At 42.7% G+C, this 27,454-nt stretch overlaps 1 protein-coding gene across 1 annotated transcript in view; it reads right to left on the bottom strand.

Annotated features, from left to right (window-relative positions):
* Window positions 1–27,454, bottom strand: part of LOC308299728 (transmembrane protein 132C) — a gene marked incomplete at both ends in the record, with an annotated part of 240,674 nt that overhangs the window by 93,007 nt on the left and 120,213 nt on the right. The window contains one exon of the mRNA XM_080743518.1: window positions 26,937–27,080. Coding sequence (XP_080599644.1) covers window positions 26,937–27,080 — 144 coding nt within the window. The remainder of the gene's footprint in view (window positions 1–26,936; window positions 27,081–27,454) is intronic.

Here is a 27,454-nt window from a genome sequence, read left to right as displayed (position 1 = left end):
AAAATAAGGCAAGCATCAAACTGATTTCCGTGGTTAGCTTGTATCGGCCTAGTTCAACTGACTCTGGGCTGAATGCCGGGCTTGAATATAATAATCAGATTCATGGAACCTCTATCAGGCTTACCCGTGTGGTCGGTACTACAAAGTACCAACCACGAAGAATTCCTGACAAGGCTCCCACTTGGACAGAGATGTACACTATTCTTCTCATGCTACTTTCCAGAACCTCAGATGTGTAATGTCTGATAGACGCATGTTGTCATCCCTGGAGGAAACCCATGGACTGCTCTATTGCATTCTGATATTACCTTCGAATTCTTTGGTGTCAAGTTCTAAAACAGTTCCTCACTCTGGAGTCAAAGACACGACGTGTGACCCACAAACTCCCGGCTCCCCCCAGAAGAAGTAGTGGGATTTTCAAAACAACTCATAATCGAACAAGTGGAGCAGCAGTAAGTAAAGGGAGATAAGAAGAGGAAATGGGAAGAAGAAAGTCTATGAGGTCAACTACTGGTGTTTCTTTATTTCTGAGATGAACACTCTCTGGTTAGACGTTTCAAGAGCATCATCTAGAGCTAATACACAGGATCTAATTAATACACAGGCATTTGAATGCAACATTACCATACATCCACCAATACAATTTAATCTCACACACACACGCACGCACACGCACGCACGCACACAGTCCAGTGAATCAAGTCGGTATGTCTGGACAAGGTTAATAAGAGTGCTGACCCCCATTATGACCCCTTGCTGACCTGGATCCTAACCTCTGATTCTCCACCTCATTAATCTGCCAATAGCACACAACCCTGCATGCCCTCTTCCCTCCCTGGATGAGGGAGTACGTACATAGAGTACAGTACATAACACACATTCAGAGGTTTACTTTGGGACAAAAGCCGGTAAATATAAATCCCACCGGACACCCGGGTCGGTAAAAAAGAAAATACAGCAATTTATTATTATCACTGCAAATCAGACACATTTCAAATCCTCTGCTCCACCCGGCAGCACTCCGCTCCTCTCCTCTCCTCTCCTTTCCTCTCTCCCTCCCTCCCTCACTTTATCTCTCTCTCGATCGATCTCTGTGTGTCTTCTCTATCTCTCTCTCCAGTCACAGGAAAGGGTGATACAAAGGAAGATGGAGAGATTGGCACACACGGACCTGTTCTGAAATATTTGATTAGAACAAGGTCAGATGCAAGCCATGCAACGCCAAGTTGCCCTATACCACAAATCAACCACAACACCGCGCATGCATTTGAAGACAAAGCATCCAACAGAGATGCCTAAAGATCCTTCAGAACAGCTGTCCATTACTAGCATCACTGCAAGGTTGCGCCACGCGCAGGTGAAACCACAACATCCATCACAAAGATGGATACATGTACATGGAGTACACAGTTCCATCCCATAAAACTGCAAAGCAAATGGGCTCCATATGCACAGCAGCCATAATGGAAAGAAATTGGGCCTCTTCCTTACTTCCTTCACAGGTAATACCAATTATACCAGTAAGACTCCCTAATCGGGAGATAAGCGACCGTTGGTCGCTTATCTCCACAAATAGGCCAAAAGTTTGTTTTACCAATTATCAAGACATACGGGCAGTTGACAGTTTGCCATGGTTACTCATTGAAGTTGAATCTCCATATATGGAGATACCTACGCATCACACTAAGTCTGACCTCACCAGCCCATATTTGGGCATGAGCAACTTATGTCTCCATATATGGAGATATGATGACATCACACAGTCCTCAGCCGATGATGTGGCGTGATGTCATACAATACACAAACAAGCCCTACAGTATAAAGGGGCAATTCTTGCCAGGAAAGAAGCATTTCTTCGACTCAGACCTTATCGCCAGGGTTGGCTTATAGCAGCTGTCGGTAGGACCATATATGGATTCTGTTAGTGTGGATCTCCTAACAGGGCATCATCTGGGATACAATCCCTTTTATGCCCATATATGGAGATCCCTAACAGAATCCCTTTCATGCCCATATATGGAGATCCCTAACAGAATCCCTTTTATGCCCATATATGGAGATCCCTAACAGCATCCCTTTTATGCCCATATATGGAGATCACTAACAGCTAACAGAATCCCTTTTATGCCCATATATGGAGATCCCTAACAGAATCCCTTTTATGCCCATATATGGAGATCCCTAACAGAATCCCTTTTATGCCCATATATGGAGATCCCTAACAGAATCCCTTTTATGCCCATATATGGAGATCCCTAACATAATCCCTTTTATGCCTATATATGGAGATCCCTAACAGAATCCCTTTTATGCCCATATATGGAGATCCCTAACAGAATCCCTTGTATGCCCATATATGGAGATCCCTAACAGAATCCCTTTTATGCCCATATATGGAGATCCCTAACAGAATCCCTTTTATGCCCATATATTATGGAGAAATCCCTGCTCTGAGTATCTGACATCAGTGTGATGTCACCTGTTTATGCCCATATATGGAGATCCCTGCTCTGCGTATCTGGTTGCTATGGTAAACAGTTGGTTGCTAGGGTAAAAAAACATGGTTGCTATGGTAAACAGTTGGTTGCTAGGGTAAACAGTTGGTTGCTAGGGTAAAACCATGGTTGCTAAGGTGGTTGCTAACGTACACTAACAAACCAGCAACAACAGACTGTTGCCACAGCAACGTACACAAAGGTTTGTGTACACATGTGGTGTGATGTCATACTGATGCGGAGATATGAGCAGGGCAAAGGTGTGACGTGTGACGTGTGACCGACGGACGGACGGACGGACGGACGGCCGGTGGAGGTTTTCATAGTAAACTGCTCCCTGATGGTCGCAACTAATTAATTAGAGTCAGGGTGCTGATATTGTGCATGTTGGCTCACTGGAAACACTCTGCTTCACCAGTGGCTCTCAAAGGGGCCTTTTCCACCGGCAAAGAACCGGTTCTTGTTCTTTCTCCCGCCTATGGGATGAACCAGAGGTGTGCTTTTTTTTTCACTGAGAAGTGAGAACCGGAGTTGGTTCCGAACCGTAAAAGTTGGTTCGGAACCGGAACCACAAAATCCTTGGTTTTTCCAGTGAACCACCATCTGACCTGGGGGACAATGGCTCTGGTTCAATCTGGTGGAATCGCAAGCCGGTTCTTGGAACCTTGGTTCATTCTTACGAACCGGCTTGCGTTTCCACCAGAATGAGCCATGATTGAACCAGAGGAACCAAGGATTGTGTGGTTCCCGTTCGGAACCAACTTTTACGGTTCGGAACTAACTTGGTGGAAAAGCTCACCTCTGGTTCATCCCATAGGGGTGTATAACTCTGTAACTTGCTTCCATCATCATCATCATCATTTATTTAACTCACGACCATGATCACATGGAGCACAGATTATATACCGTACATGAATAGTATACAATACATAACAAACATTACAATAATATTCATACAGACGTAGTATGTATCATTTGTACACTCAGAGTTATCGTAGTCCTTGAAATGTAAAAGCACTCACCACAGACTAGTATGCCATGACCTGTTGAGGAGCCTATATTTTGATTTATTGTCAGCAATCAACGTTATGAAGGATTAATTTGAAGAGCCTATTTTTGTGCCGTATACCGTTTGATTGCTCATTACTCTGTAGAAAATAAAAACATTCTAATGAAATAAAATCTAATAGCATGATGCATTATTTTGTTCAGAAATCATTATGCATGCAGCCAAACAAAAAATGCATGATTGTACTGTAATGAAGCTAATTAATCCGCTTGCGCAAGATGAAGCTGTTAGGCTGCATTCAAGTTTTATATTTTACTCCTTTTATGTTCAAATAGTTTTCCAAAATATAATGCTGTAACTGTTGTTAGGCTACATATGCACCTGCTTGTTGTTTTTAAAATATATACCAGTAAGACTCCCTAATCGGGAGATAAGCGACCGTTGGTCGCTTATCTCCACAAATAGGCCAAAAGTTTGTTTTACCAATTATCAAGACATACGGGCAGTTGACAGTTTGCCATGGTTACTCATTGAAGTTGAATCTCCATATATGGAGACATAAGTTGCTCATACCATAGCAACCATGTTTTTTACAGGGCCTGGGATTGATGACATCAGAAATCTCCATATATGGGCATGAAAGGGATTTTGTTTCTGGAAATATGTCTGTGGGGTGCCACATTTGGAATAAAACACTTACATCACACATCTGGATATCCATACAGCCCATCTAGTTTGCCTGTGTCCATTTATGCCCATATATCTGATGACATTGGGACAATGATCTCCATATATGGGTATAAAACTTATGTTAATTAGTAAAGCCTGGGGATCTCCATGGGCATGAGGGGTACCCTAAAAGGGCATCATCTGGGAATAGCAAATATAGTTATCCTAGAAAGTGAAAATCTTACATCAAAGGCCATAACTACCTACCTACCACCATACTGCATTCCTCATTAAACTACCTACCAGTAAGATGCCTATAGGGAGAAAAGCAAAGGGCGAGGTTGCACCATTTCTTGGTCTTCTGGCCAGTGATGTATATCGGACCATTTAACCATATATGGAGACATCTGGTACCCAAAGATATTCACAGATATGGGCTTAATATTGATGACATAAGGGATCTCCATATATGGGCGTAAAAGGGATTTGGTTCCCCTGGCATCACAGGGATCTCCATATATGGGCATAAAATGGATTTGGTTACCCTGGCAACACGGGGATCTCCATATCTCCATATATGGGCATAAAAGGGATTTGGTTCCCCTGGCATCACAGGGATCTCCATATATGGGCATAAAAGGGATTTGGTTCCCCTGACATTACAGTGATGTCAGTGGCTGGTTCTACAGAGGGGATCTCCATTTATGGGCATAAAAGGGAATGTATGTATGATGATGTCAGATATCATAGACGTCATAGGACTTTCACATAACGAATAACTGAGTAAGCATGTAAACCCGTAAAATCTATATTTGGGCATGGCTGATTTATGACCTCATCATGATGACACGAGCAAACACAGCTGAATTGTATAAATGATCAGTGCAGAAACCAACAGAAGTATTTGACCAAGACTCTTCGATTTAAACATCAACAAAGGTGTGACGTTTGTTGATGGTCACAAAGGTGTGACGGACGGACGGACGGAGGGATGGACGGACGGACGGACGGCCGGTGGAGGTTTTCATAGTAAACTGCTCCCTGACGGTCGCAATTATATATGTTATATCAAAACTGTAATCATGCTGGACATGGCCGGCATGTTAAATTCCTAATGTGACCTACGGTATGATGCATGCACGCACGCACACACACACACACACACACACACACACACACACACACACACACACACACACACACACACACACACACACACACACACACACACACACACACACACACACACACACACACACGTCATCAGGCTGGCCTTGGACTTTTGCTTTCCTCATGGATTATACGAGTAAAAGCAACTTTTTTGTGGACTATGGGGTTGAACTTGACACTTGTTGATACGCACTGATACTCCTCTTGCAACCTCCCAGGAAGTTCCTGCAGGAACGCATGTGTGTCACTTAACCATTCTTTTTTATAATTTGGCTATTCAAAAATAGAAGATATACAAGCTCATAGCGTGGCACCGAGTATGAGCTTGAGCTTGAGCTATGGGGCGTCTATATCTGCTATTAAATAAAAATAAATAAAAATAACATTTGTGCAAATCTTTGAATAAATATTATTTTAAAGCGAACATTTTTTACTTATATTTGCTTCTGGGGGGAATAACATATTTTGCAATGGGGGTCAGTGGCCACAATCAAAAACGGTGGAGCTTGCACAAAAATGAATCTGTGATATAATCAAAGTCCCCATTCATTACTGTAACAAAAAGAAAGAAAATGCTCTTGATTGTACATCTTCATATTGAAGCCTAGCTGGGCCCTTGATGTAACTACCATCTTATAAATCCCTTGATAAACACTAGCAATCTAGCAGAAGTACTAAATATAGCTCAAAGTTTGTTCTGAAGCATGTGTGTGTGGGTGGGTTGGGGGGGGGGGGGTCTACAACATCAGTAGATTATTTAATAAGATGAAGTGGATCACAGAGTCTAAGCAAAGGTTCCCACAGCCAATAGGGCTGCGTTATCAACACGACCAGGCTCCATGGCCAAGCTCCATGTTGTCTATGGGCAACTCCCTGCAAGCACTAGTTGGCTTGTACTGTAGTTGCTGATAAAAAGTCAGATTGGCAAGGCAAGGCAATTGTATTTGTACAGCACATTTCAACAACAAGGCAAATGTGCTTTACACAGAACATCAAGCAAAGGAAACACTATTATACAATGACAGGAGGATGCATAAAACAAAAGAAGTAAAAAAAAAAAAAAAAGATACAATTACAGTGCAGAAGAGATAAAAAAAAATAAAAGTAACTCAATCAAAGTCAGCTGCAAACAGAAAGGTATTTAGTTCAGTTTGTTTTAAAATAAATGAGATACCTGCAGTTTTCTGGGAGTGTGTTCCAGATAGGTGGTGCATAAAAGCTAGATTGTGGAAATAGCTTTGACCATGATGAAGAGAAGAGAAGAGAAGAGAAGAGAAGAGAAGAGAAGAGAAGAGAAGAGAAGAGAAGAGAAGAGAAGAGAAGAGAAGAGAAGAGAAGAGGAAGAACAGTAAATGCCTTTCAAAATATATTTCAAAGTATGTTATTCACATGAACCCTAGAGCCCCTGTTCTGGGGCATTCGACATAGTAAGTACACTAAATAGTGGGCCCCTAAGCCACTGGAAAAGTGGCTTGTATTTTATGTTTTTAAACCTTGAAAAATGTGTTATCAGACTTATCACTGTTGGTGGAATTCATAATCACGTTACTACATTGGTTTCCAGTGATCCAGAGCACGATGGACGTGCAGTCAACAGTGCTAAAGTGGCTAAGGTGAAAGGGCAGACAGAGGAACAGGCAGTGTGTAGGCTAACTTTGAGTATGGGTGGATGCAATACAAATCACTCCTAGAGATTAAATACATTTATTTTCATTACGTTTTGTGTGCCAATTTAAGGGATTTCCATTAATGACGACAGCTCTGACGGGTAGATAAATCAGGCGTCTATATTTTGATCATATCAGGGTTATGGGGCTGCTTCCATTATAGGACCTTTATTAAGGCCGGGAACGCCATGCAACACACGTCTAGTATTCATATGCCACTCGTGCAAATTAAATAACACGTGATCAATATCACACATCCATCTAACGATTGCATAGCTCCCTGCCTTGGAACACTGGTGAAATCTCTTTTAATGTGAGGGAGGCCACGATGAAAGACGATTTCACATGCATTTACTGCTGCTACATGTAAGTGCAAAAAAAAAAAGGAAAACAGTATGGATGATGACTTAAAAGGTTTGTGAACTGAACATGTAATCTTTTTCATCATACTACCTGGGAAGGTAATTGCTTCTTTCGGCCCTATCTAGCACTTATTTACTTTCCAAAAGCATTTCCAAGGACATGCTGGAAATGGCCAACACAAACAGTGCAGTTACAGTATAGTCACAGCATCGCATGCATACACAGAATGACTCACACACGCACACGTACGTACGCACGCACGCACGCGCGCGCACGCACGCACGCACGCACGCACGCACGCACGCACGCACGCACGCACGCACGCACGCACGCACACACACACACACACACACACACACACATATTTGAAATGTTTATTTACGGTATGTCCACATAAGCAAAAGCACAAGAATGCCTCGTACAAAGGACATAAACAGTATCAGTGCAGTCAGATAATTAGGGAAAAGGCCAGTTACAAAGTGCATGTAGGGCAGAACATTGTTGGCATAGGTGTCAAAGAACAATCATGGGGAAAGATAACAACGCCTCCTCCAAATGGAGAGACTTCCTATCATAGTTAATACAGAGCAGTACCTTGCTAACTGTTTGGCCCTCCTTTTGGAGAGGCCGGACATTTGAAGGCCCCTCACAACCAACTTGTGCACGTGCCCTAGGCTCCCAAAGGTAAAAAAAAAATCACACCCGTGTGAAGTGGAGCTGTGTGTGTGTGTGTGTGTGTGTGTGTGTGTGTGTGTGTGTGTGTGTGTGTGTGTGTGTGTGTGTGTGTGTGTGTGTGTGTGTGGATCATGTGTACCGATTTTTGTGACATTTGAAGAAAATATGTAGGAGAAGGAGCAAAAAGTGTGTTTTGGAGAAAATTCAAGATGGCGGAAAATCTATCATGGCGCAAATGGGCGTGGCCTATATGGGGAGATGCGTCATGACCCAAGGAATCCAGGGAAAAAATATTTTTAATTTTCCGACCTACGGTTCAAGAGTTACAGGCCAAAACGTAAAGTGGGGTGTTATGGCGCCACCATGCGGCCAAATGACACAATTATTTTTTATTTAATCCTTGAAATCATTATGAACCTCCTCTCCAAGTCTTGAAACTCTAGCCCCTATGGTTTGCGAGAGACAAATAATTGAATGTGAGTTTTTGCAATTCCCATTATAAGTCAATGGGGAAAATTAATTCACTAATAAATTAATATCAATTAAACTATAGAACCTTTCTCTTAGAAAAGTAATAGCCCACGATTCCCGAGTAAGCCGGTCGATTTGACATATGGCGCGAGTGTGTGGTGGCAAAACTGTGGGACTAGTGGCGTGCCGAAGTTTAGGAAGTTCAGGCTACATACACACACACAGACAGACAGACAGACACACACACACACAGACCCACACAGCCACGTATAGGGAGCCTGTGCTTCACACAGCTCCAAAAAGAAAGTTTTCATCTGTAGCCTAGCTGTGCGATGGTCTGCTCTAGCTGATGATATTTTAACACTTTAGGTTAAGAAAGCTTCCTCTAAACTGTATAATCAAAGGTACAGCCGACCTCGAGAACACACACACACACACACACACACACACATACACACACACACACACACACACACACACACACACACACACACACACACACACACACACACACACACACACACACACACAAAAATAGCCATAAGGCCGCATCACACTGTGGCATGTTTTGAGAAATGTAAATATGCAATCTTTGCTATTAATAACAAAACAAAACTAAATGTTTTAATTCGATTTCTTTCTTTTTCTTTTGTGTGTGTTTCTTTTTAGTTTTAATGATTTGACCAAATTTATAGGCAAGCCAGGTTGGAAGTGGTTCAATTGGCAAAATAATCTGGTTTTAGTGATGTGTTTTCTTCTTCTTCTTTATCTCCTGCCCCCCCCCCCCCCCCTTTTCTTTTCTCATTTCATTTTGAAAAGCACTGAGCTAGGTCATTAACACACATGCACGGAGGCTGATGCATGGGGGGCGCTCATTGGAATCAGATTGCATTGAAGGGCCCTGTGATTTACCTTGGGCTGTAAATGCAGCGTTGCTTGGCCCGGGCCATTGATTGTATGTTTTCATTGGCCAAGAGAGGTAAGCTTGCCCAGGGGTGTCACACCAAATTCTGGGCCCTGCTGGGTACAAGGATTCACTGTGCGGGCCCCCCATGAATGGGACCGCATTATTATGCATCATTTTGTGTGCTTTAACAATTGAAAAATAGCAGATATACAAGCTTGCGAGCTTGTAGATCTGCTATTTTTTTTAATCATGAACATTTGTGCAGGTCTTTGAATATTTTTGACACGATTCTATAAATGTCTTCTAAATCCTTTTTGAAAAACCCATGTTTCTATGTCAGTGGTGCTCAAACCTTTTCATGTGAAGGACCCCCAAAATGATGTGTATTTGGCCACGGACCCCCATCTAAAGATTTTAGTTGAGTTTTTTGTTTAAAAAATACACATATTCAAAGATTTGCACACATTTTCATAGCAGATCTACAAGCTTGCAGTGTGTGAGCTTGTATATCTGCTATTTTTCAATAGCTAAAGTATAAAATAATTAAGGCCCCTCCTCCACCTCGGGGCCCTGGTAACTCAGTCCCACTTTCCCCCCCAGTGTGACGCCCCTGAGCTTGACACAAAGAGAGAGAAAGAAGGGGAAGCACACTCTGACCCTGCTTTCACGAATTGAAGAGGACTGAATATTGAACATCTTTCCCGTTCAATCTTCACTCATCATTGTTCTGTCAATGCGCCGTTGCGCCGGTCTCCAATTACTCTACCACCACAGAGTAAGCTGCCTATAAGACATCCACAACAATGTATAGCTGCTGCACGCACGTGCACACACGTCCGTGCACGGTCTGCACACAGAGGGGTGTTTGAAACGAACAAACCATTCTTTATTTAAATCAGCTCTATTGCATATTTGTGCCTTTGGCAATGCTGGCTAATTTGACATACGCTAAGATTCCCAAAATACACACGGAGCTCATATTATGGAATATATTCAACATATTCACTGTGAGATGACACCATCGCTCATAATAACAAATCCATAATACTGAATGATGAATTTCTGCTGTTGCCTAATGCATCTCTAGGCGGATTTTCCTACAAGAGACTACATAACTATCGTGCATCTCATTTTATATACCCTGTATATATAAACGTATGTATGTACAGTATACAGTATATGTGAAAATATGGATGCTGTAGATTGTTAAATGAAAAGACAAAGAAAGTGATATAGAAGGTGGAATAAAGTCAGGGGAAGCAGGATACCGGTGGCTGTCATAGCAATGGGAGAAGATGGCGAGAGGACATGGGGTGTATTGCACTTTATACAAACAAGGCCACAAGCTAGTATTACCATGAGAACAATCCATCAAATTGGTTTAAATTGTACATGCCATTTCAGGGCCACGCAGACATGCATAATGAGATCATGCATATGCCATAGCCTCCATATAAAGCATGGAGCAGGCTATACTCCTAGGGACCCAAAGCATATCCTCTGATACAGTGTGACACACTGTATTTTGATTGTTTTAAGTTCCAGCTCTTATGCCTTTAACTTAAAGGCCTGTCCATACTGTCTCGACCACTAAAATTTTTGTCCGAGAGTTTCGACTTTCTGACCTGCAACTTTCCAAACTCTAATTCGGTTAATGCTTTTCAGAAGATGCGAGTGACGTCATTTTGTAATTGAACCGGACCTTTCCGACGAAAAGTTTGGTGGTCGGAGACAGTATGGACAGGCCTTTACTGTTAAGGCATAAGAGCTGGTAGTTAAGACAATACAAAATAGAGCCCAGACAGTGTTGAAAACCACCCTTTCATCACCATGTTATGGTTCATCCCATCATACCCATTTTAAACTTCGCTACCTGGATATACAGTAGGTGACCCTAAATGACACATATTTTAGGCCGCTTACCCTTAGGACTTACCCTCTGGACACAACCAGTGGAGAACACTGTCTAAAAGTGAAAACTTTGGGCCCTTTTCCGACAGATTCACCATATTGAATGGTCAAGATTATGGTTGAATTTTAAAATGTCTTTAAAATTTGACATTTAGCAGTTTATCCGGAGCGATTTACAAAGTGCAAGATCAGAGTAGCCTGGCTCCAGCCCATAGACCCCACCCACTCTCTGAGCGGACTGCCTCTCTTGGTCTGGTGTTGTAATTTGAACCTAGAGTTTCTTCGGTACCAGGATGTATTATCCAATGAGAGACGGAGGTGGGGGTGGGTCTAACGACAAGCAAAATTAGGGACCATCCTAGCCTTGAACCTGTTTGAAGAAGTGTACTGTAGTTGTTTACGGAGCTTACAGCCAGTGCGGACTCGGAGGGGAGGAGACTGATCGACCGCATCCAGTCTGATTCCTATGTTGATTCGCGATGTTGACACTGAGACGTTATTTTAATCTTTGATATGTTAATAGTCCCGCCTCTGAAACGGACGATGTGAATGTTGTTTGATCGATATGCAACGCAAGCACTTATTCTTGGTTGTATGCACGTTACTGTATGTGCGGGCGTGCAGCTCAAACAAGTATGCACAGGCGTGGCTGTGTACTTTTTGATAGTTTGTTTTTGGATTTATCTTAAGAACAGTACAGCATGTATATAATCACACAGTGCTGTGTGGACTCTCCCGCACGCAGAAACAGGCGTGCGAGGGTCCGTCGGTCAAACACCATCCCCTCCCACCAATCCCCTCCCCTTTGTAATCGCTTACGACATTGTCATTGATTGATTGAAGATTTTATTAGAAGTTTGCATAGAAAAAAGTACAGTTTCATGACGGTACAGTTCACTGGTACAAGCTCAACTAAAAGGAGATCCTAGGAAAGCACTTGGCTTATTTACACAGGAAACCATTGAAGTATCTCATAACATTGAATGACAGACGGATAGAACATAGGAATCTTCAGAAATCAGGCTAAGATTAGAGTAAGTGTAAGTGGTAGGAATTAAGGTTACAAAAGTTAAATATTTATTTATTTATGTATTATTTAATGTGTTTAAAGTGGCTTTGCTAGTTTAGTTGTGTTTTCATTTTTGGAAAAGGTTTAGTTTTAGTAAAATGTTTAGTTTTAATGATGGTTTTAAAAACATTACCATGAAAATGTTTATGTATTAAGAATAAAAAAAAAATTCACAGCTAAAAACTGGAAGATAGATTTTTACATGCTCCAGTTGGATTTATTGTCAGAGAGGTCCCATTCATCTCCGCAAAAGTGCACCAAAGCACGCAGGGGTCTTATATGTGCGTGAGGCCGTGCAGATACGTTATGCGAACTCCGTGTGCACAGTCAGTTCCACCGTGAAACCACTGATTGTGATATTATTTGCCTCTCGGAAAACCTGGATGACTGAGGAGATCCCAGGTTCATTGATCAAGCCTCCAGGCTTTTACATAGACGGGACGAAACAACACTCTGGGAAAGAACGAGGGGGAGGGGTGTGTACAGTGGTGTAAAACAGTGGTTCTCAACCTTTTCAGGCCGCGACCCCCAACATAATCATATTTTAACTTGAAAATAGACAATCTATCGGCTATTTTCTATGTTTATATATATATATATATATATATATATATATATATATACACATACATTTTGAACCGGTGAAATGGGACAATGACTACTTTCACTTGTAGTACTTTAAGTATATTTTGATGATACTTTAGTACTTTTACTCAAGTACATTTTGAATTCCGGGCTTCTACTTTAGAGTGTTTCTACCTTGCAGTATTGATGCTTTAAGTACAAAATGTGAGAACCTTTACCACCACTGGGTGTGACTGTGTATCATGATAAACGATTCCGTATTCAGGAATGAGCATACCCGTATGTTTTGTATTTTTGTTTTGTTCTCCAGACCAGGAACACATGATCCACATGTGCCCACCATTCTGTCTACCTGGGGGTTTAATGGAGTAATGTTTTACTGTTGTTCACAAACACCCCTGACCGAACAGAGACAAAGGAATCAAGGGAATTGCACAGGATTATCTCACTGATAATCATGTGACTGCTGATAACGATGCTGCCTTTATTATGGGAGGAAAAGTTGCAGTTCACACGTCCAAACTTGGTCAGAAATATTAAATATGTTGGTCAATAATGCCTCTTTGAAGAGGATGTGATTGGCGTGTGCCTGATAATGCATATGAAGTACCTGAGTCACGTCCCACACAACATGCAGAGTGCCAGAAACCACCAGGATTTTCATAGATAAGCTTAAAAAAATTAAAAACTAAAAAATATGATTTTGGTGGAGTGGGTAATTAACCTAAACACATTATACTACAAAGCCCTTCATTCACCGTTCAGCAAATCGGATCATAGCTGGTCATTGTGGTCAACTACCCCCTTTCTACAGAGACTGTAGAAAATGAGTGGTTCTCCCCTTTAACTTCTCTCTGCACTCTATGTATGTGATTATTTACCTTGTTCATGCTTACTCTGTCTGCATATTCCGATCACATCCTTATAAGTTGCTCTAGAAGTGTCTGCTAAATACCTAAATTGTAAACAGGTGAACATCTGCAAGGCCACGGGCCCCGACAGCGTCCCAGGCTGCATCGCAAAGCATGTGCGGACCAGCTGGTGATGCAATTGCCATGGCTCTTCACACCGGCCTTTCTCACCCGATGGTGCGGAACAGCTGTGTAGGAATGCTGTTTGTCAACTACGGCTTGGCATTTAACACAATAGTTCCTGCCAATCTTGACACAAAGCTCAGAGATGTAGGTCTGCACCTGATGATGTGTTCATTATGCTAGGGTGGGGTGGCTAGGGTAGAGGACAGAGAACAGCAACTTGCAACGGGGCCTGGTTTTCAAGACCAGTAACCGTGTACTGTACCTGTCAAACTACTTCAAAATAGGGAAAATTACCACGTAAGTCGTAAAAAAAAGGCTCTGCAATGCCTGTACTGCCTCCGACAGCTGAAGTAATTCAGTGTGAGTCCCCGCAACCTCAGGACATTCAGCATCATCAAGGGCATCCTTACGAGCTGCATGATGGTAAGGGAGCTGCGCCACCCTTGACTGCCAAATGCCTACAGCACATATTTCGAACATCCAACACGTCTACAACAATCAGAAATGCATTCTTTATTCTGAAAGGTGTCTCTATCAATTGGTATAATATTTGCCTGCAAACAAACCTCTCCTCTGAATGAACAAAAAAAACTCCACAGTGTATTTTGTATGGAGGTGTAGCAGCAATGGCTGGCAGCCTAGCTGGACAGCTGGATGGATGGCATGTGAGGCCATCTAGCATCTGAATGTGTGTGGAGTACACACAGTATGCAAATGACTTCAGGTTTCCCTTCCTGGTATTGGTGTTTGGTTCCTCTGTTCCTCTCAAAGGCCCTCAGAGGAGCACATCACATCCCACAGCAGATGGCTGAGGCATAAAGAGAATGACAGGCCTCAATGTCCTGCTGCTTAAAACATCACTGTGACACTGCAGAACGATGTTGTGTTTTTTTTTTTTCTCCTCTAATCTATTTTCAAACCAGCGGTAGCATATCGTCGTTGTCGGGTGAAAACCTTGTATGTCCAAAACCGTTTGTTTTGCATTTATCATTTTAAAAATGATTTAAACTAGTGAAAACAGCCGATCTACACAAGCACACAACGCCTCGCACCACGAGGCGTTGTGTGCTTGTAGATCGGCTGTTTTTACTACTTTTGTGCGACGGCCTTGTATGATGAAGCAGGGCTTTACTTTGCGAAAGAACGTACACATTTGAAACTTGGAGATACGAGGTTTCCACCCAACAACGACGATATTAAAAAAGACAAAGAAACAACTAAATGTGTCTTTAAATGCAGCCTTTTGTTTTGTTTTGTTTTATCTTAAACATTCTTCTTATTGATTAATTCAAATTTAGTGGAGAGACACGGGAAACTGCAGGGCAGAGGAGGAGATGACAAGCAAATTGAGGCAATACAGGTCCTACACCCTAAAGCAAACCAGCAGGGACAGTGTAGTCATGTCATGTTGGTCTTTATGTTCTAGTTGATTTGTGATCAGAGATTGTGGGATGGGTGATGGCTGATTTAAGCAGTCACATCTGGCCTGATCTAATCGGGTATTGGACCCAGAGCTAAGTGTGACTGCGCACCTGTTGGGCATCGCACAGGATAAATCTCCACACAACATTCAGAGAGAGACCAGACTGTCTGTGTGGTCTGGTATCTGACTTGTTGTTTCCTTGTGGCTGTCCACCACATTATTACACCAAGGCATTGGAAGCAGTGTGTGGTTGCACAAAGGAAGTGAGAGAAAGAGAGAGAACTCAAAACCTTGGCTGTCGTCTGTCCAACAATTGTGTTAAAACTTTTAGAGATCATGAGAGAGAGAGATGATGATCTTTTTCCTAAAATAAATGTTGCTACAACTTCAATATGTTGGTTGAACTAAAGTAAAACAAAACGAGTAAGCCAAAATAATTTACCTACTCATTGAGCTGTTAAGAGGCCTCTTAAAAGACTGATTCAAATGCCTATTTGCGAGGTCCAACTTCCATATCATGACATATTTCCTGGTGAAAGGGGCTGGGAACTAGATATGGCATCCATGCACGTCTGCCCTTTCATTTCAATCAAACTTGATGTCTAGCATAATGAATCATTGCCCTGTGTGGGAAGTGTATTTACAGGTGCATGTCATATGGTTCAAGTTGAGTTATTTCCTGCTCATGTAATCACCTTTGTTTGTACAAGTAATTAAGAATGAACTTTTGATATAAAAATACACTTTTTTTCCCCCTCTTTGACAACAGAAAAGTGTGAAAAACATATTTTTCATTTCAGCTGGTCTTGAATGTTCTGCTGACGGAGGCCTGGTCAAAAGGCGTGTTACATGAACCCTCCCTGGAAAAAATGTTAAATTAGCATTCTTTTGCATATCGTTTTTTTTTCTTTTGTCAGCTACCTACTGTACATTGTAGCCTTCTGTACATAGTTCTGAGTTCCCTCAGTGTTCCATTTGCACCCAACACACAAGCTGCTGACTTGTTGGGTTGTCACTCAGACAACTCCTGTGGGATAATGGCTCTGAGGATGGTTGTTTATAGACTGGTGTCATTGTGTAAGGTGCTGGAAGGATGACTTGACTTGTCGATCCAGGATCCCTCTGTAGCAACAGTAGACAAATTGAATGTGGTGGCATGTTTCGTGATCCGTTACAAAAGACTTTGAAGGAGGAAAAAAAACCCTGGAGGTTCTTTGTGTGTGTGTTTGCTCGTGTGTGTGTGTGTGTGTGTGTGTGTGTGTGTGTGTGTGTGTGTGTGTGTGTGTGCGTGTGTGTGTGTGTGTGTGTGAAAGAGAGAGAACTCTTACACAAACAACGCTTTTTCAGCATTGTATAGTATAGTTGACACAGTATAGTGTAGGTGTATATAAAGCATATTGTGCACTTCCAAATTTTTAGGGCATTGAATTGGTGACAAAGACCGTTTACTCCTGTAGAGAAGCATATCGGATCCACACGTTGAAAACTAAAGGACTAAAAGAAGATTTAATGTTGAATTGTGTTTTATGGTAAAATGTATGGCTATGCTCTCATGGGTTTGTAATTTGTGACACTTCCCAGTATTTTTCACAATGTTTTGTATTGTGATTGGCACACTTGACTACTGCAAAAAGCCTTATACTAGGTCACATCTGCCCAGGCGGAGCAAACACTGATGAAGGCCTGAGGAGCCAAAATATATCCGTTTGTCAGACTGCTGCTGCGGTAAATTAAAAACACAAAGAATTTCTTAAGGCACTTTAAGTTTGAACATTTGCCTCGCCCTGTGTTGACCATGCAGTGTGTGAATTGTTGGCCATTAGGTTCAGTTCCTTTAATTAGTTCTTAGACGGCACACTTTGCTTCCTGCAATTACCAATCGAACTTCCATCTCATCTGGGACTACTGATTGACGCATTGGCTCACCACCATAGGCCCCGCTGCCACTACTGCCGTGACAAATACCATTTGTCTTTTTCAGCCAGTCTTCCCCTCTATCACCGGGAACTCCAAATTGTATTAGCTTTCATTAAAAAGAAATAAAGGAGTCAGTAGCAGCATGAGCACCTGACATGCATGGCAGATGATTCCCTTTTGAGCCTGCAAATGGAAAGCATGGTGTAGGCTATCTACTTTCTATATAGGAATATCTCACCATCAACTCAATTTACAAGGAGCACCCGCTATGCTCACATCAACATGCGCACACGCACGCACACACGCACACACACACACACACACACACACACACACACACACACACACACACACACACACACACACATAGTGAACGACCTAGTGCGAGTGCATTCCCATGCTTAATTACACTGCTGGCTGATGGGAATTTTAAGTTTGTTGGTGCCCGTGGCATGGAGAATGTGAATTGGAGTTGCAAGGAGGGAGCAGTCATCTCTGTGCTGTCAGATGGGAGTGACTGAAGGACAGAGAGAGTGGATTTGCCAGTGAAGGACGACACTTATCTTTTTAGCATCATCATACATCTTCATACCGAGCTAGTGCTATTGTCTGATGAGCATAGAGCAAGTTAGACTTGGGTATCAGTCAACTTTATTACAGCCCTGAGACTTGTATAGTTGTATGTAGCAGCCTCCTTCTGTAGCAATTGTAGCTAGATGTTCATGCTGTGAATATTTAATGGTCAGCCTCATATGAATGAACAAGCAGGGTTTGACTTAATGTCTGCTTTGGGGTTTTATAGGACTGTTCTCAGTTTATTGCCCAAGTGGGGAGGAAATATTATGTCCCATATAATATGTTATGTGCTGTCTCGGGTCTGGGAGGTTTCTCTGAAGTTCGCAACGCACCATAACAGATTACAGCAATTACGGTATAGATTACTGTAAAGCATCCCCGTCTTTGAGATTATTTTATACAAGAATCAAATCATGTGGCTCTCGGGATCCACATGAGACTGGCATGGCTCAAATGGGATCTCAGGCTTCATGCGGCCATTGGCCAACCAACCTGTGTCTGTCATCTATGACGTATTTATGAAGTATACAACTTCAAATTTGGGCACAGTTTCAGCCATTGGTGACTTCCATTATTACATTAATTAAAGTTTGATATTTCAAAAAGTATAAAGAGAACGCAATCCCCACAATCTGACTTGGTATACGTGGTTGAAGATGGATGGCTGGGTAACACAAATGTGACAAAAAATAAGTTAGCCAACAGACGCAAGAACTTTGGCGCAGAATGATACAGCAGTTAGCTCCAGCCTATAATTATCACCAGACTAAAGGGCCATTCACACTAAGCACGATAACGATCACGATAACTATAAATGTGTTGTTTAAAAAATATATCCAATTCAAATGGATGGCAGCATGCACACCACAACTATAACGACAACCATAGTCATGATTCGTTTGGATCACTTTCAGCACTAAAGAAACATTGACAGCCATTTCAAATCCACCAGGACACCTGGAATGCAGTCTGCAGTATGCATGCAGAGACCCTAGAAAGTTGTGTTATTAACGCAGATGAGGAGACAATCACATTTGCGCACATGTGATATTTGTCCTCTGCATTTAACCCATCCTAAATAGGAGCAGTAGGTGAATAATATTATGCACCATATGTACAGTATCATGTGCCAACCGCTCTCGTGGGATAGCGTCCCTGTCATGCTTTAATTGGTGGTTTAAAGAAACTAGATAACTGAGAATGAGCATCTGATTATTGAGTTGATATGTCGAGATATCACAGATGTGTTTGGACATAAATGAAGAACATGTCATGGAAGGAAGGTGGGATTCTGTATGCCCAAAATGTCCATTTCCTCATCTCCTGAAATCATTGTAATAATACTGCAAGATGGTCACACATTTTCACTTTTCTTCAGCAGAAAACTATTCACGTCTCCTCTAATCTGCTGTTTAAATGACTTAGAACACCTTCTCTTGAAGAGAACAGGAGAAGACTCTGATTGGTCTAATAATTTATGTTATGCCCAAAACATGCCCCGGGCTAAGTCAGAGAGGCATGCCGAGCCTTGTGACAGAGTACACACTAGTGAAATTCGAGGCAGACACACTCCTAACGTAATTGCATCCTGTGTCTTAGACCGTGTACGTAAGATCATCTAAATAGGCGGGCCCTGTGTATTTGTCTTTACACCAGATGAGCAGCTACAAAAAACAGAACATTTTACAGGGTGCATGTGAGCGACAGACAAGGAAAATATATGTACAGTATATGACTATATTTAGGCATATACTGCAATACTGACTATAATACAGGCAGATGTCAGGCATGTCCATATTCAAACATAATCCAGACACACCCACACACAGATAACAACAGATTAATCTTCATAATACAAGAAGACAAAGAGAAAACGTTCACATCTTGCCGGGGTTATTGTGCTGTTGTCTCTGTCTCTGTCTCTGTCTCTGTTCTCTCTCTCTCTCTCTCTCTCTCTCTCTCTCTCTCTCTCTCTCTCTCTCTCTCTCTCTCTCTGTGTGTCTCTCTCTCTGTAAAGTAGCATTGGAAACATCACAGAGACAGAGATGCAGATCTGAGAAAGCCAATTTAAATGAGTTGCAAAGATCCAAAGTTAAAGGAGGAAATATCATTGCGTCAATCTGCTTATTTCACCAAAACAAGACCCCTCAATATGGAAATACAAGGATTTGTAATTGACACTCTCTGTAGCCTACGTCTGTGGACGTGCTTGAACATGATTAGTTGCCTACAAAGTTTATGCTTTCCTGTTCTCCAGGGCCATCTCTGTTCTCTCAAACTGTCTCACTTTATCACACTGTTTCTCAACGTCGTACACTCAGTTTAATAATAATAATCTATCTATAAATGCGAGAAGTCTCTGCGTGTGTGTTTGTAATCCGCGTATCTCGAGAACCGTTCGTCCCACCGGCTTCAGATTCGGCACGCGCGTTCCCCGCCGCGGCACGGAGTGCAGTGCCGGGCCTCGACCCGACCCGACGCGCGGTTTTCCCTAACCGGCGCGAAACGTTCGGAATCTCCTTATGCGGAAATCGGCGCAAAATCGGCGCAAGCGCTGACTCATTGTGACATCACTGCAGTGCCGGGCGCAAGCGCTGAGTCATTGTGACATCACTGCAGGCAGATACAGGGGCCTAGCCTCGACCCGACAGACTGAGATCTCCATATATGGGCATATGGGCAGATACAGAGATCTCCATATATGGGCAATACAGGGGCCTTGCCTCGACCCGACAGATATCGCCGTATATGGGCATAAAAGGGACACAGACAGATATATGGGCATAAAAGGGACACAGACTGAGATCTCCATGACAGATATCTCCGTATATGGGCGCCTCGACCCGACAGATATCTCCATATATGGGCATAAAAGGGACACAGACAGATATATGGGCATAAAAGGGACACAGACTGAGATCTCTATGACAGATATCTCCGTATATGGGCATAAAAGGGACACAGACTGATACAGAGAATGGGCATATGGGCAGATACAGAGATCTCCATATATGGGCATATGGGCATAAAATGGACGCAGATATATGGGCATAAAAGGGACACAGACTGAGATCTCCATATATGGGCATATGGGCAGATACAGAGATCTCCATATATGGGCATATGGGCATAAAATATGGACACAGATAGAGTATATGGGCATAAAAAGGGACACAGCCAGATACAGAGATCTCCATATAATGGGGTTTGCATTAAAGGGTGGGGCATTCATTCCCTATTTACATCGTTCCCGAGTTGGCCAGGTTGCAAACTCCATATATGGGCATAAATGGGCACAGGCAAACAGATGGTCAAACCAGGTCCTACAGAGATCTCCATATATGGGCAGAAAATGGACGTAGACAGACATATCTCTCCATATATGGGCATAAATGGACACACGCAAACAGATGGTCAAAACGGATCCTATGACAACAGGTATAATGGGGTTTGCATTAAAGGGCGGGGCATTCATTCCCTATTTACATTGTTCCCGAGTTGGCCAGGTCGCCGACTAGACGCTCGGCCGCCCGAAGGGCGGCCGAGCTTCTAGTCTATCTATAAATGCGACAAATCTCTGTCTGTTTGTTTGTTTGTTTGTAATCCGCGTATCTCGAGAACCGTTCGTCCCACCGGCTTCAGATTCGGCACGCGCGTTCCCCGCTGCGGCGCGGAGTGCAGTGCCGGGCCTCGGCCCGACTCGGCATGCGGTTTTCCCGAAGCGGCGCGAAACGTTCGGAATCTCCTTATGCGGAGCTGATTGTTAACATCAGGCTGTTCCTGAGGAAATCGGCACAATCGCTGACTCATTGTGACATCACTTCATAAAAGGCTCTGACATCACGTACGCCAGGAGTCAACAAAAAATCTCTGTGAATGTGTATGTATCTCGAGAACCGTTCTTCCCACCGGCACACGCGTTCTCCAGATATGGGCATAAAATGAATCCCCGAATGCGGAGCTGATGTCTGACATCAGAGTTTTCCGCAACCGGTACTGTGTGTGCAGAGATCTCCATATATTGGGGTTTGCATTAAAGGGTGGGGACAAAGGCTAACAGAAGGCAAACAGATGGTCAAAACGGGTCCTATGACAACATGACAACAGGTATATTGGGGTTTGCATTAAAGGGTGGGGACAAAGGCTAACAGAAGGCAAACAGATGGTCAAAACGGGTCCTATGACAACAGGTATATTGGGGTTTGCATTAAAGGGTGGGGACAAAGGCTAACAGATGGTCAAAACGGGTCCTATGACAACAGGTATATTGGGGTTTGCATTAAAGGGTGGGGCAGGCATAAAATGGACGCAAATAGACAGATATCTCCATATATGGGCATATGGGCATAAAATGGACCCAGAACTATATCTGCAGTGATCTCCATATATGGACATAAAATGGACGCCGACAGACAGACAGATACAGATATCTCCATATATGGGCATAAATGGACACAGGCAAACAGATGGTCAAAACGGGTCCTATGACAACAGGTATAATGGGGTTTGCATTAAAGGGCGGGGCATTGGACCCAGAACTATATCTGCAGTGATCTCCATATATGGACATAAAATGGACGCCGACAGACAGACAGATACAGATATCTCCATATATGGGCATAAATGGACACAGGCAAACAGATGGTCAAAACGGGTCCTATGACAACAGGTATAATGGGGTTTGCATTAAAGGGCGGGGCATTCATTCTCTATTTACATCGTTCCCGAGTTGGCCAGGTCGCCGACTAGACGCTGGGCCGCCCGAAGGGCGGCCCAGCTTCTAGTAATAATAATCTGTATTGTCCCCAAAGGGAAATTTGTCTTCACAAGTCTGTTCAACACAAAAAACAACATATAACCATATAACACAAAACATCACAGGACAGATCATCAGGACCCCATTATTTACAGAAAACCATCCTAGCGACGGGGGCGTTTGCTTAGCAGATTGTTTAGTGCAGCGATGGCTGAGGGGACAAAACTCCTGCTAAACCGTACCTTGTGCCACGTCAAGGTTCTGTATCTTCGCCCTGATGGCAAGAAGTTGAAGTAACGATACAGAGGATGATCAGTGTCATTTGTTATTGACAGTGCTAAGCGTGTGATGGCCTTTCATTCATATCAGCAAGTGTGGGTGTGGGAAGTCTGATGATCTTGGAAGCAATACGGGTGATACTGTAAAGTTTGTTTCTGTTAGGCATGGACAGTATGGTGAAGAAACATACTGAGCAATACAACAGAATAGGTTGAATAATGCTTTTGTATAATAATAACAGGAGATGGGGGGCAACAGACAGTGATCTTAACTTACGGATTACATGGAGTCTTTGCTGAAAACGCATTATGCATTAGGTCCCCCATTTGATACCAATTATTATCTCTGGGAGACCAAACTCATCAGTTTTAATGTAACTCTGTGTAAAGGTTTTGGACACTATCACACTTTCCATTCTTTTTGGTCCCTGTCCCCTGGTGATCCCCCAGCGGTGTTCTAGCCTATATACAGTATACTACTGTATGTCAGCGACAGTATGTCCCTGTCCCTTATCCCTAATTCATACAATGTCACTTGACAAAAAGAAACATGCAATGCATCACTTGAACATGAGTTACTACCGTATATATATATATATATATATATATATATATATATATATATATACTGTATATACAAGGCTTGATTTAGCCACGTTACTGAACATATGGATGTGAAAGAATTAATGCGGCAGTAGCACTGACCTGAGGCTGTCTCACACACGGTAGTTTTGTGTGCGTGCGTGCGTGCGTGCGTGCGTGCGTGCGTGCGCGTGCGTGCGTGCTGCGGGCGTACAGTATATGAGGAGAGATTTCTACAGTTAAGATTTAGCTGTTGCTCTTGGCCTTCTGTTTCCCTCGGACACTGCTCAGCTTTTCACATGATGCACATGAACATGTTACACTGTCTCTCTGCCAATAGCCTTAAGATCATCTGCCTCTTTGTTTCTTTGTCCTGGGATGGGCAATGTTTTATAGCCAGTGGAGCCACCAGTGTTGGGAAAGTTCACTTTCAACATGAACTAGTCCAAGTTCAAAACTTCTAAAATGAACTAGTTCAGTTCATAGTTCATAATTCCACATTTTTAACTAAAGTTCAAGGTTCCCAGAAATGAACTAACTTTGTTCTTTTTAGTTCTTTTTTTAACCATAATTATTTTATACTTTTGGCTATTGAAATGTATAGATTTTTTTTAGACATATCTGCAAGCTATTATTTGTCAAAATGATTGACACAACCCTAGCCCATATAGAACCACACACAGCAATTATTTCATCCAACTTAACATTGAGGTGCCCACAATATTTAGGTGCCCAGGCTTCCTGCACCCTTATTGTGAAGGCAAAAGTTTCTAAATGCCAATGCATTTCAATGGGAATGGAGCGTTCTTTTGCAGAAATCCACACATGGCAGCATTGGAAGAATCTGCTCCCATAGGTATAATAAAAGTGCTGTGTGACCGTAGCCTGACTGCAAGCGTCAGACTCTATCACAGACTTCGTTTTGGGGGGATGGTGTTGTGCAGTCTGGTTTATTAACCAGGCTAGTGTGACCGTGCCCTAAAACATATGTTTTTGGGGGGAAGGTCTAAATTCAATACAGCAATGCATTGATAATAAAAATAAAATATACTTTACAAGTTATAGTTTGGAATACTTATAAGTAAAGCAATATTCCAGTACTTTATAACTCAAGGACATATTTGACAGTGAAACTTTGACTTGCAGTAATATTTAACCAGGAGTATATGCGCCACGTACTGGGGTTGAGTACTACAGTATGTCCACCACTGTTTATAGCCAACAAAGCAAACACTAACTGATTCTGGTCTAATTTGCACTGATTTAGAGGTTGAACTTTATTTTATTTATGTAGGGTTTTATGCATACATTTTAATTATCCCCCATAAAACTATGGCGTATGAGCATAATTTCACACTAGATTGCAAAATATTACCCACCGGCTAACAGATTAATAAAATATGCCCTCTGTGATTGCAAAGGAGAAGTAAACTATGCCAAGTGTCAGGCAGAATACGCTGGCAGCGAATGGGGAGCTGAAAAATCCATGAATTTAATTAATTTAGGCCATATATTGCACCAGCAGTTTGACTTAGATTTTATTTAAAACAGAGACCTTGGGTTCATCTGGATAGATGGCATATAACATATCGTTGCTCTCATGTAGAAACCTTGTATGTCCAAATGCCTATTGGGCATTATAGCAAGGTGGCCTATCGCACCCTGAAGATATCTGAGGAATAATACTAGTTTCAATATTTATGACCTTGGCTTAGAAAGCGCTTTATAATTCATTGTCCCTGCTCACAGGCTGGGCTATGAAAGAGACACAGTCAAATGACAGATGACTTGTCGTTCATCACCGCCGTCACCTTGACACACAGGAGGAAATAATAACCCTGTCAGGGCATGTCACTTCCTGTGGCCTGCTACTCTACAGTATCTTCACCTAAAACATTCATTCAAATGCTCAGCTGGATGACACACATTTGAACGCACACACACACACACACACACACACACACACACACACACACACACACACACACACACACACACACACACACACTGTTAAGAAGGCCAGTGTGACTCAGCCATCCAAGCTGCTCCCACTCACCTGCCAGATGATCAGAGATCTCCGCCTACCGATCGTCTGGAGACTCTCTAAGTGCAAGCTACAATAGCCTTGTTTGCGTCACTATATCATATTGAAATATCATAGACGTCTGTGACAATATACAGTGAAATTATGCTTGCCACTCACACTCCAGCGCCAGCGGTGCCACTGAGATCATCCTGACTGGCTGCATCACTGTATAGGAACTGTACTGACCTCAACCGTAATGGGTTGTGCGGACAGATGAGCGCATCAGTGGATGTAATCTTGCCTCCATCCAAGACTTATGATGGCCGCTGTGTCAGCAACGCACACAGAATCATTAAAGTCCATAGTCACCCCAATCACAGACTGTTTCAGATGAAAGCCACACATGGAAAGTGGCTCCGTAGCCACAAGGCCACTGGCAGTTAGCCTGATTTCAGACTCTACGCTGGAGCTTGAGTCTGAAGTTGTCCCCATTCTATTTGATTGAAAAGGGGAGGGGATTTAAAATTTGAAATTCCCAATCACAAGAGATCTGGTGGGAGGGGTTGTGTTTGACTTTTGCACACAAAACATTCCCTCCTCCCCCTCCCCTCAATGACATGCACCAAACAGGTCATTGTCTTTGATGTTTCATTGATTAGAGAGAATCACTAACGAGCTATCGACACTTGTAGTTGTAGCGCTTTTGAAGTTCAAAGGAGGCAATTAAGAACTCTGGTGAGCCACCCCTCCCTCCACTATTTCTGTTGATTTTCAAAAGTTAGACGCACCCCTCCTCCGTATTGCATTGATTTCATTGGTCGGTTTCGGTCGGTTTCGGTAGAAAGAGATGCGTCATATGACAAAACCAGACCAAGAGAAGCAGTTCACTCAGAGAGTGGGCGGGTCTATTGGCTGGAGCCAGGCTAACTGGCAGAAGAGCTTTTCCCCCAGAACAATCAGACACACAAACGAGCAAGCCATACTATAGCTGGAGAACTCTGCTAAAATGCAAGGCAAATGTTATATCCCCGCCACCCCCAAAAAGACACCGAACAAACAAATGACATGATCATAAATAATAGTACTACACTAATACTGAATCTCCCTACGGTATGACAAACACATCTTTCCGGCTAAAATAATATGAGGAAGCTGAGTATGACTCTGAACCCCTAGTTGCTTCCGGTGAGTAGGTTGGTGCCTTGCATGGTTTCCTCCGCCATCGGTGTATGAATGTGTGTGTGAATGGGTGAATGTAATGCACAATATATGTAAAGCGCCTTGGATAAAGGCGTTATATAAATGCACCATTCACCATTAATGATGTAATTGAGTTGTTAGACGACCTACCTCTGACCAAAGTTGCCGTCCTTCCTGCGGCAGTGCAGGGTGACGACCCTGTGGCCTTCACTTCTGACATCTTGACTCACTGTCCAGGCAACTGGGTTGCTGGCCCTGGCCCCAAGAAATGCCACACCGTCCTTCAACTTCACCCTAACACACAAACAACACACACCCACGCAAACACACCAATGCCAATGCACGCACGCACACACACACACCAATGCATACACAAAGACAGACGGACATACACACACAGGTCACAAGGAATACATTAAAATAGATTATCTAACCAGAAAAGAAGAAAGAAAAAAAAAACACTTCTACAGACATTTAAAGTAAGGCTGTGGGAAAAGTGGATTGATTATCAGGAACAATGACTGTCATTTTGGGTAAGACCTGTAAATCTGAATGCAATTATTGTTTTGATCCTTATCCACTATACTGTAGATCAGGGGTAGGCAACCTTAGGCACGGGTGCCAACCTTGGCACAGGGGAGGGTGATCACTGGCACACTGCCAGAAGT

Source organism: Nannobrachium achirus (assembly GCF_963921795.1).
Source record: "Nannobrachium achirus genome assembly, chromosome: 15".
In the NCBI taxonomy this organism is placed as follows: Eukaryota; Metazoa; Chordata; class Actinopteri; order Myctophiformes; family Myctophidae; genus Nannobrachium; species Nannobrachium achirus.
This window is presented reverse-complemented; position numbering and strand designations above follow the sequence as displayed.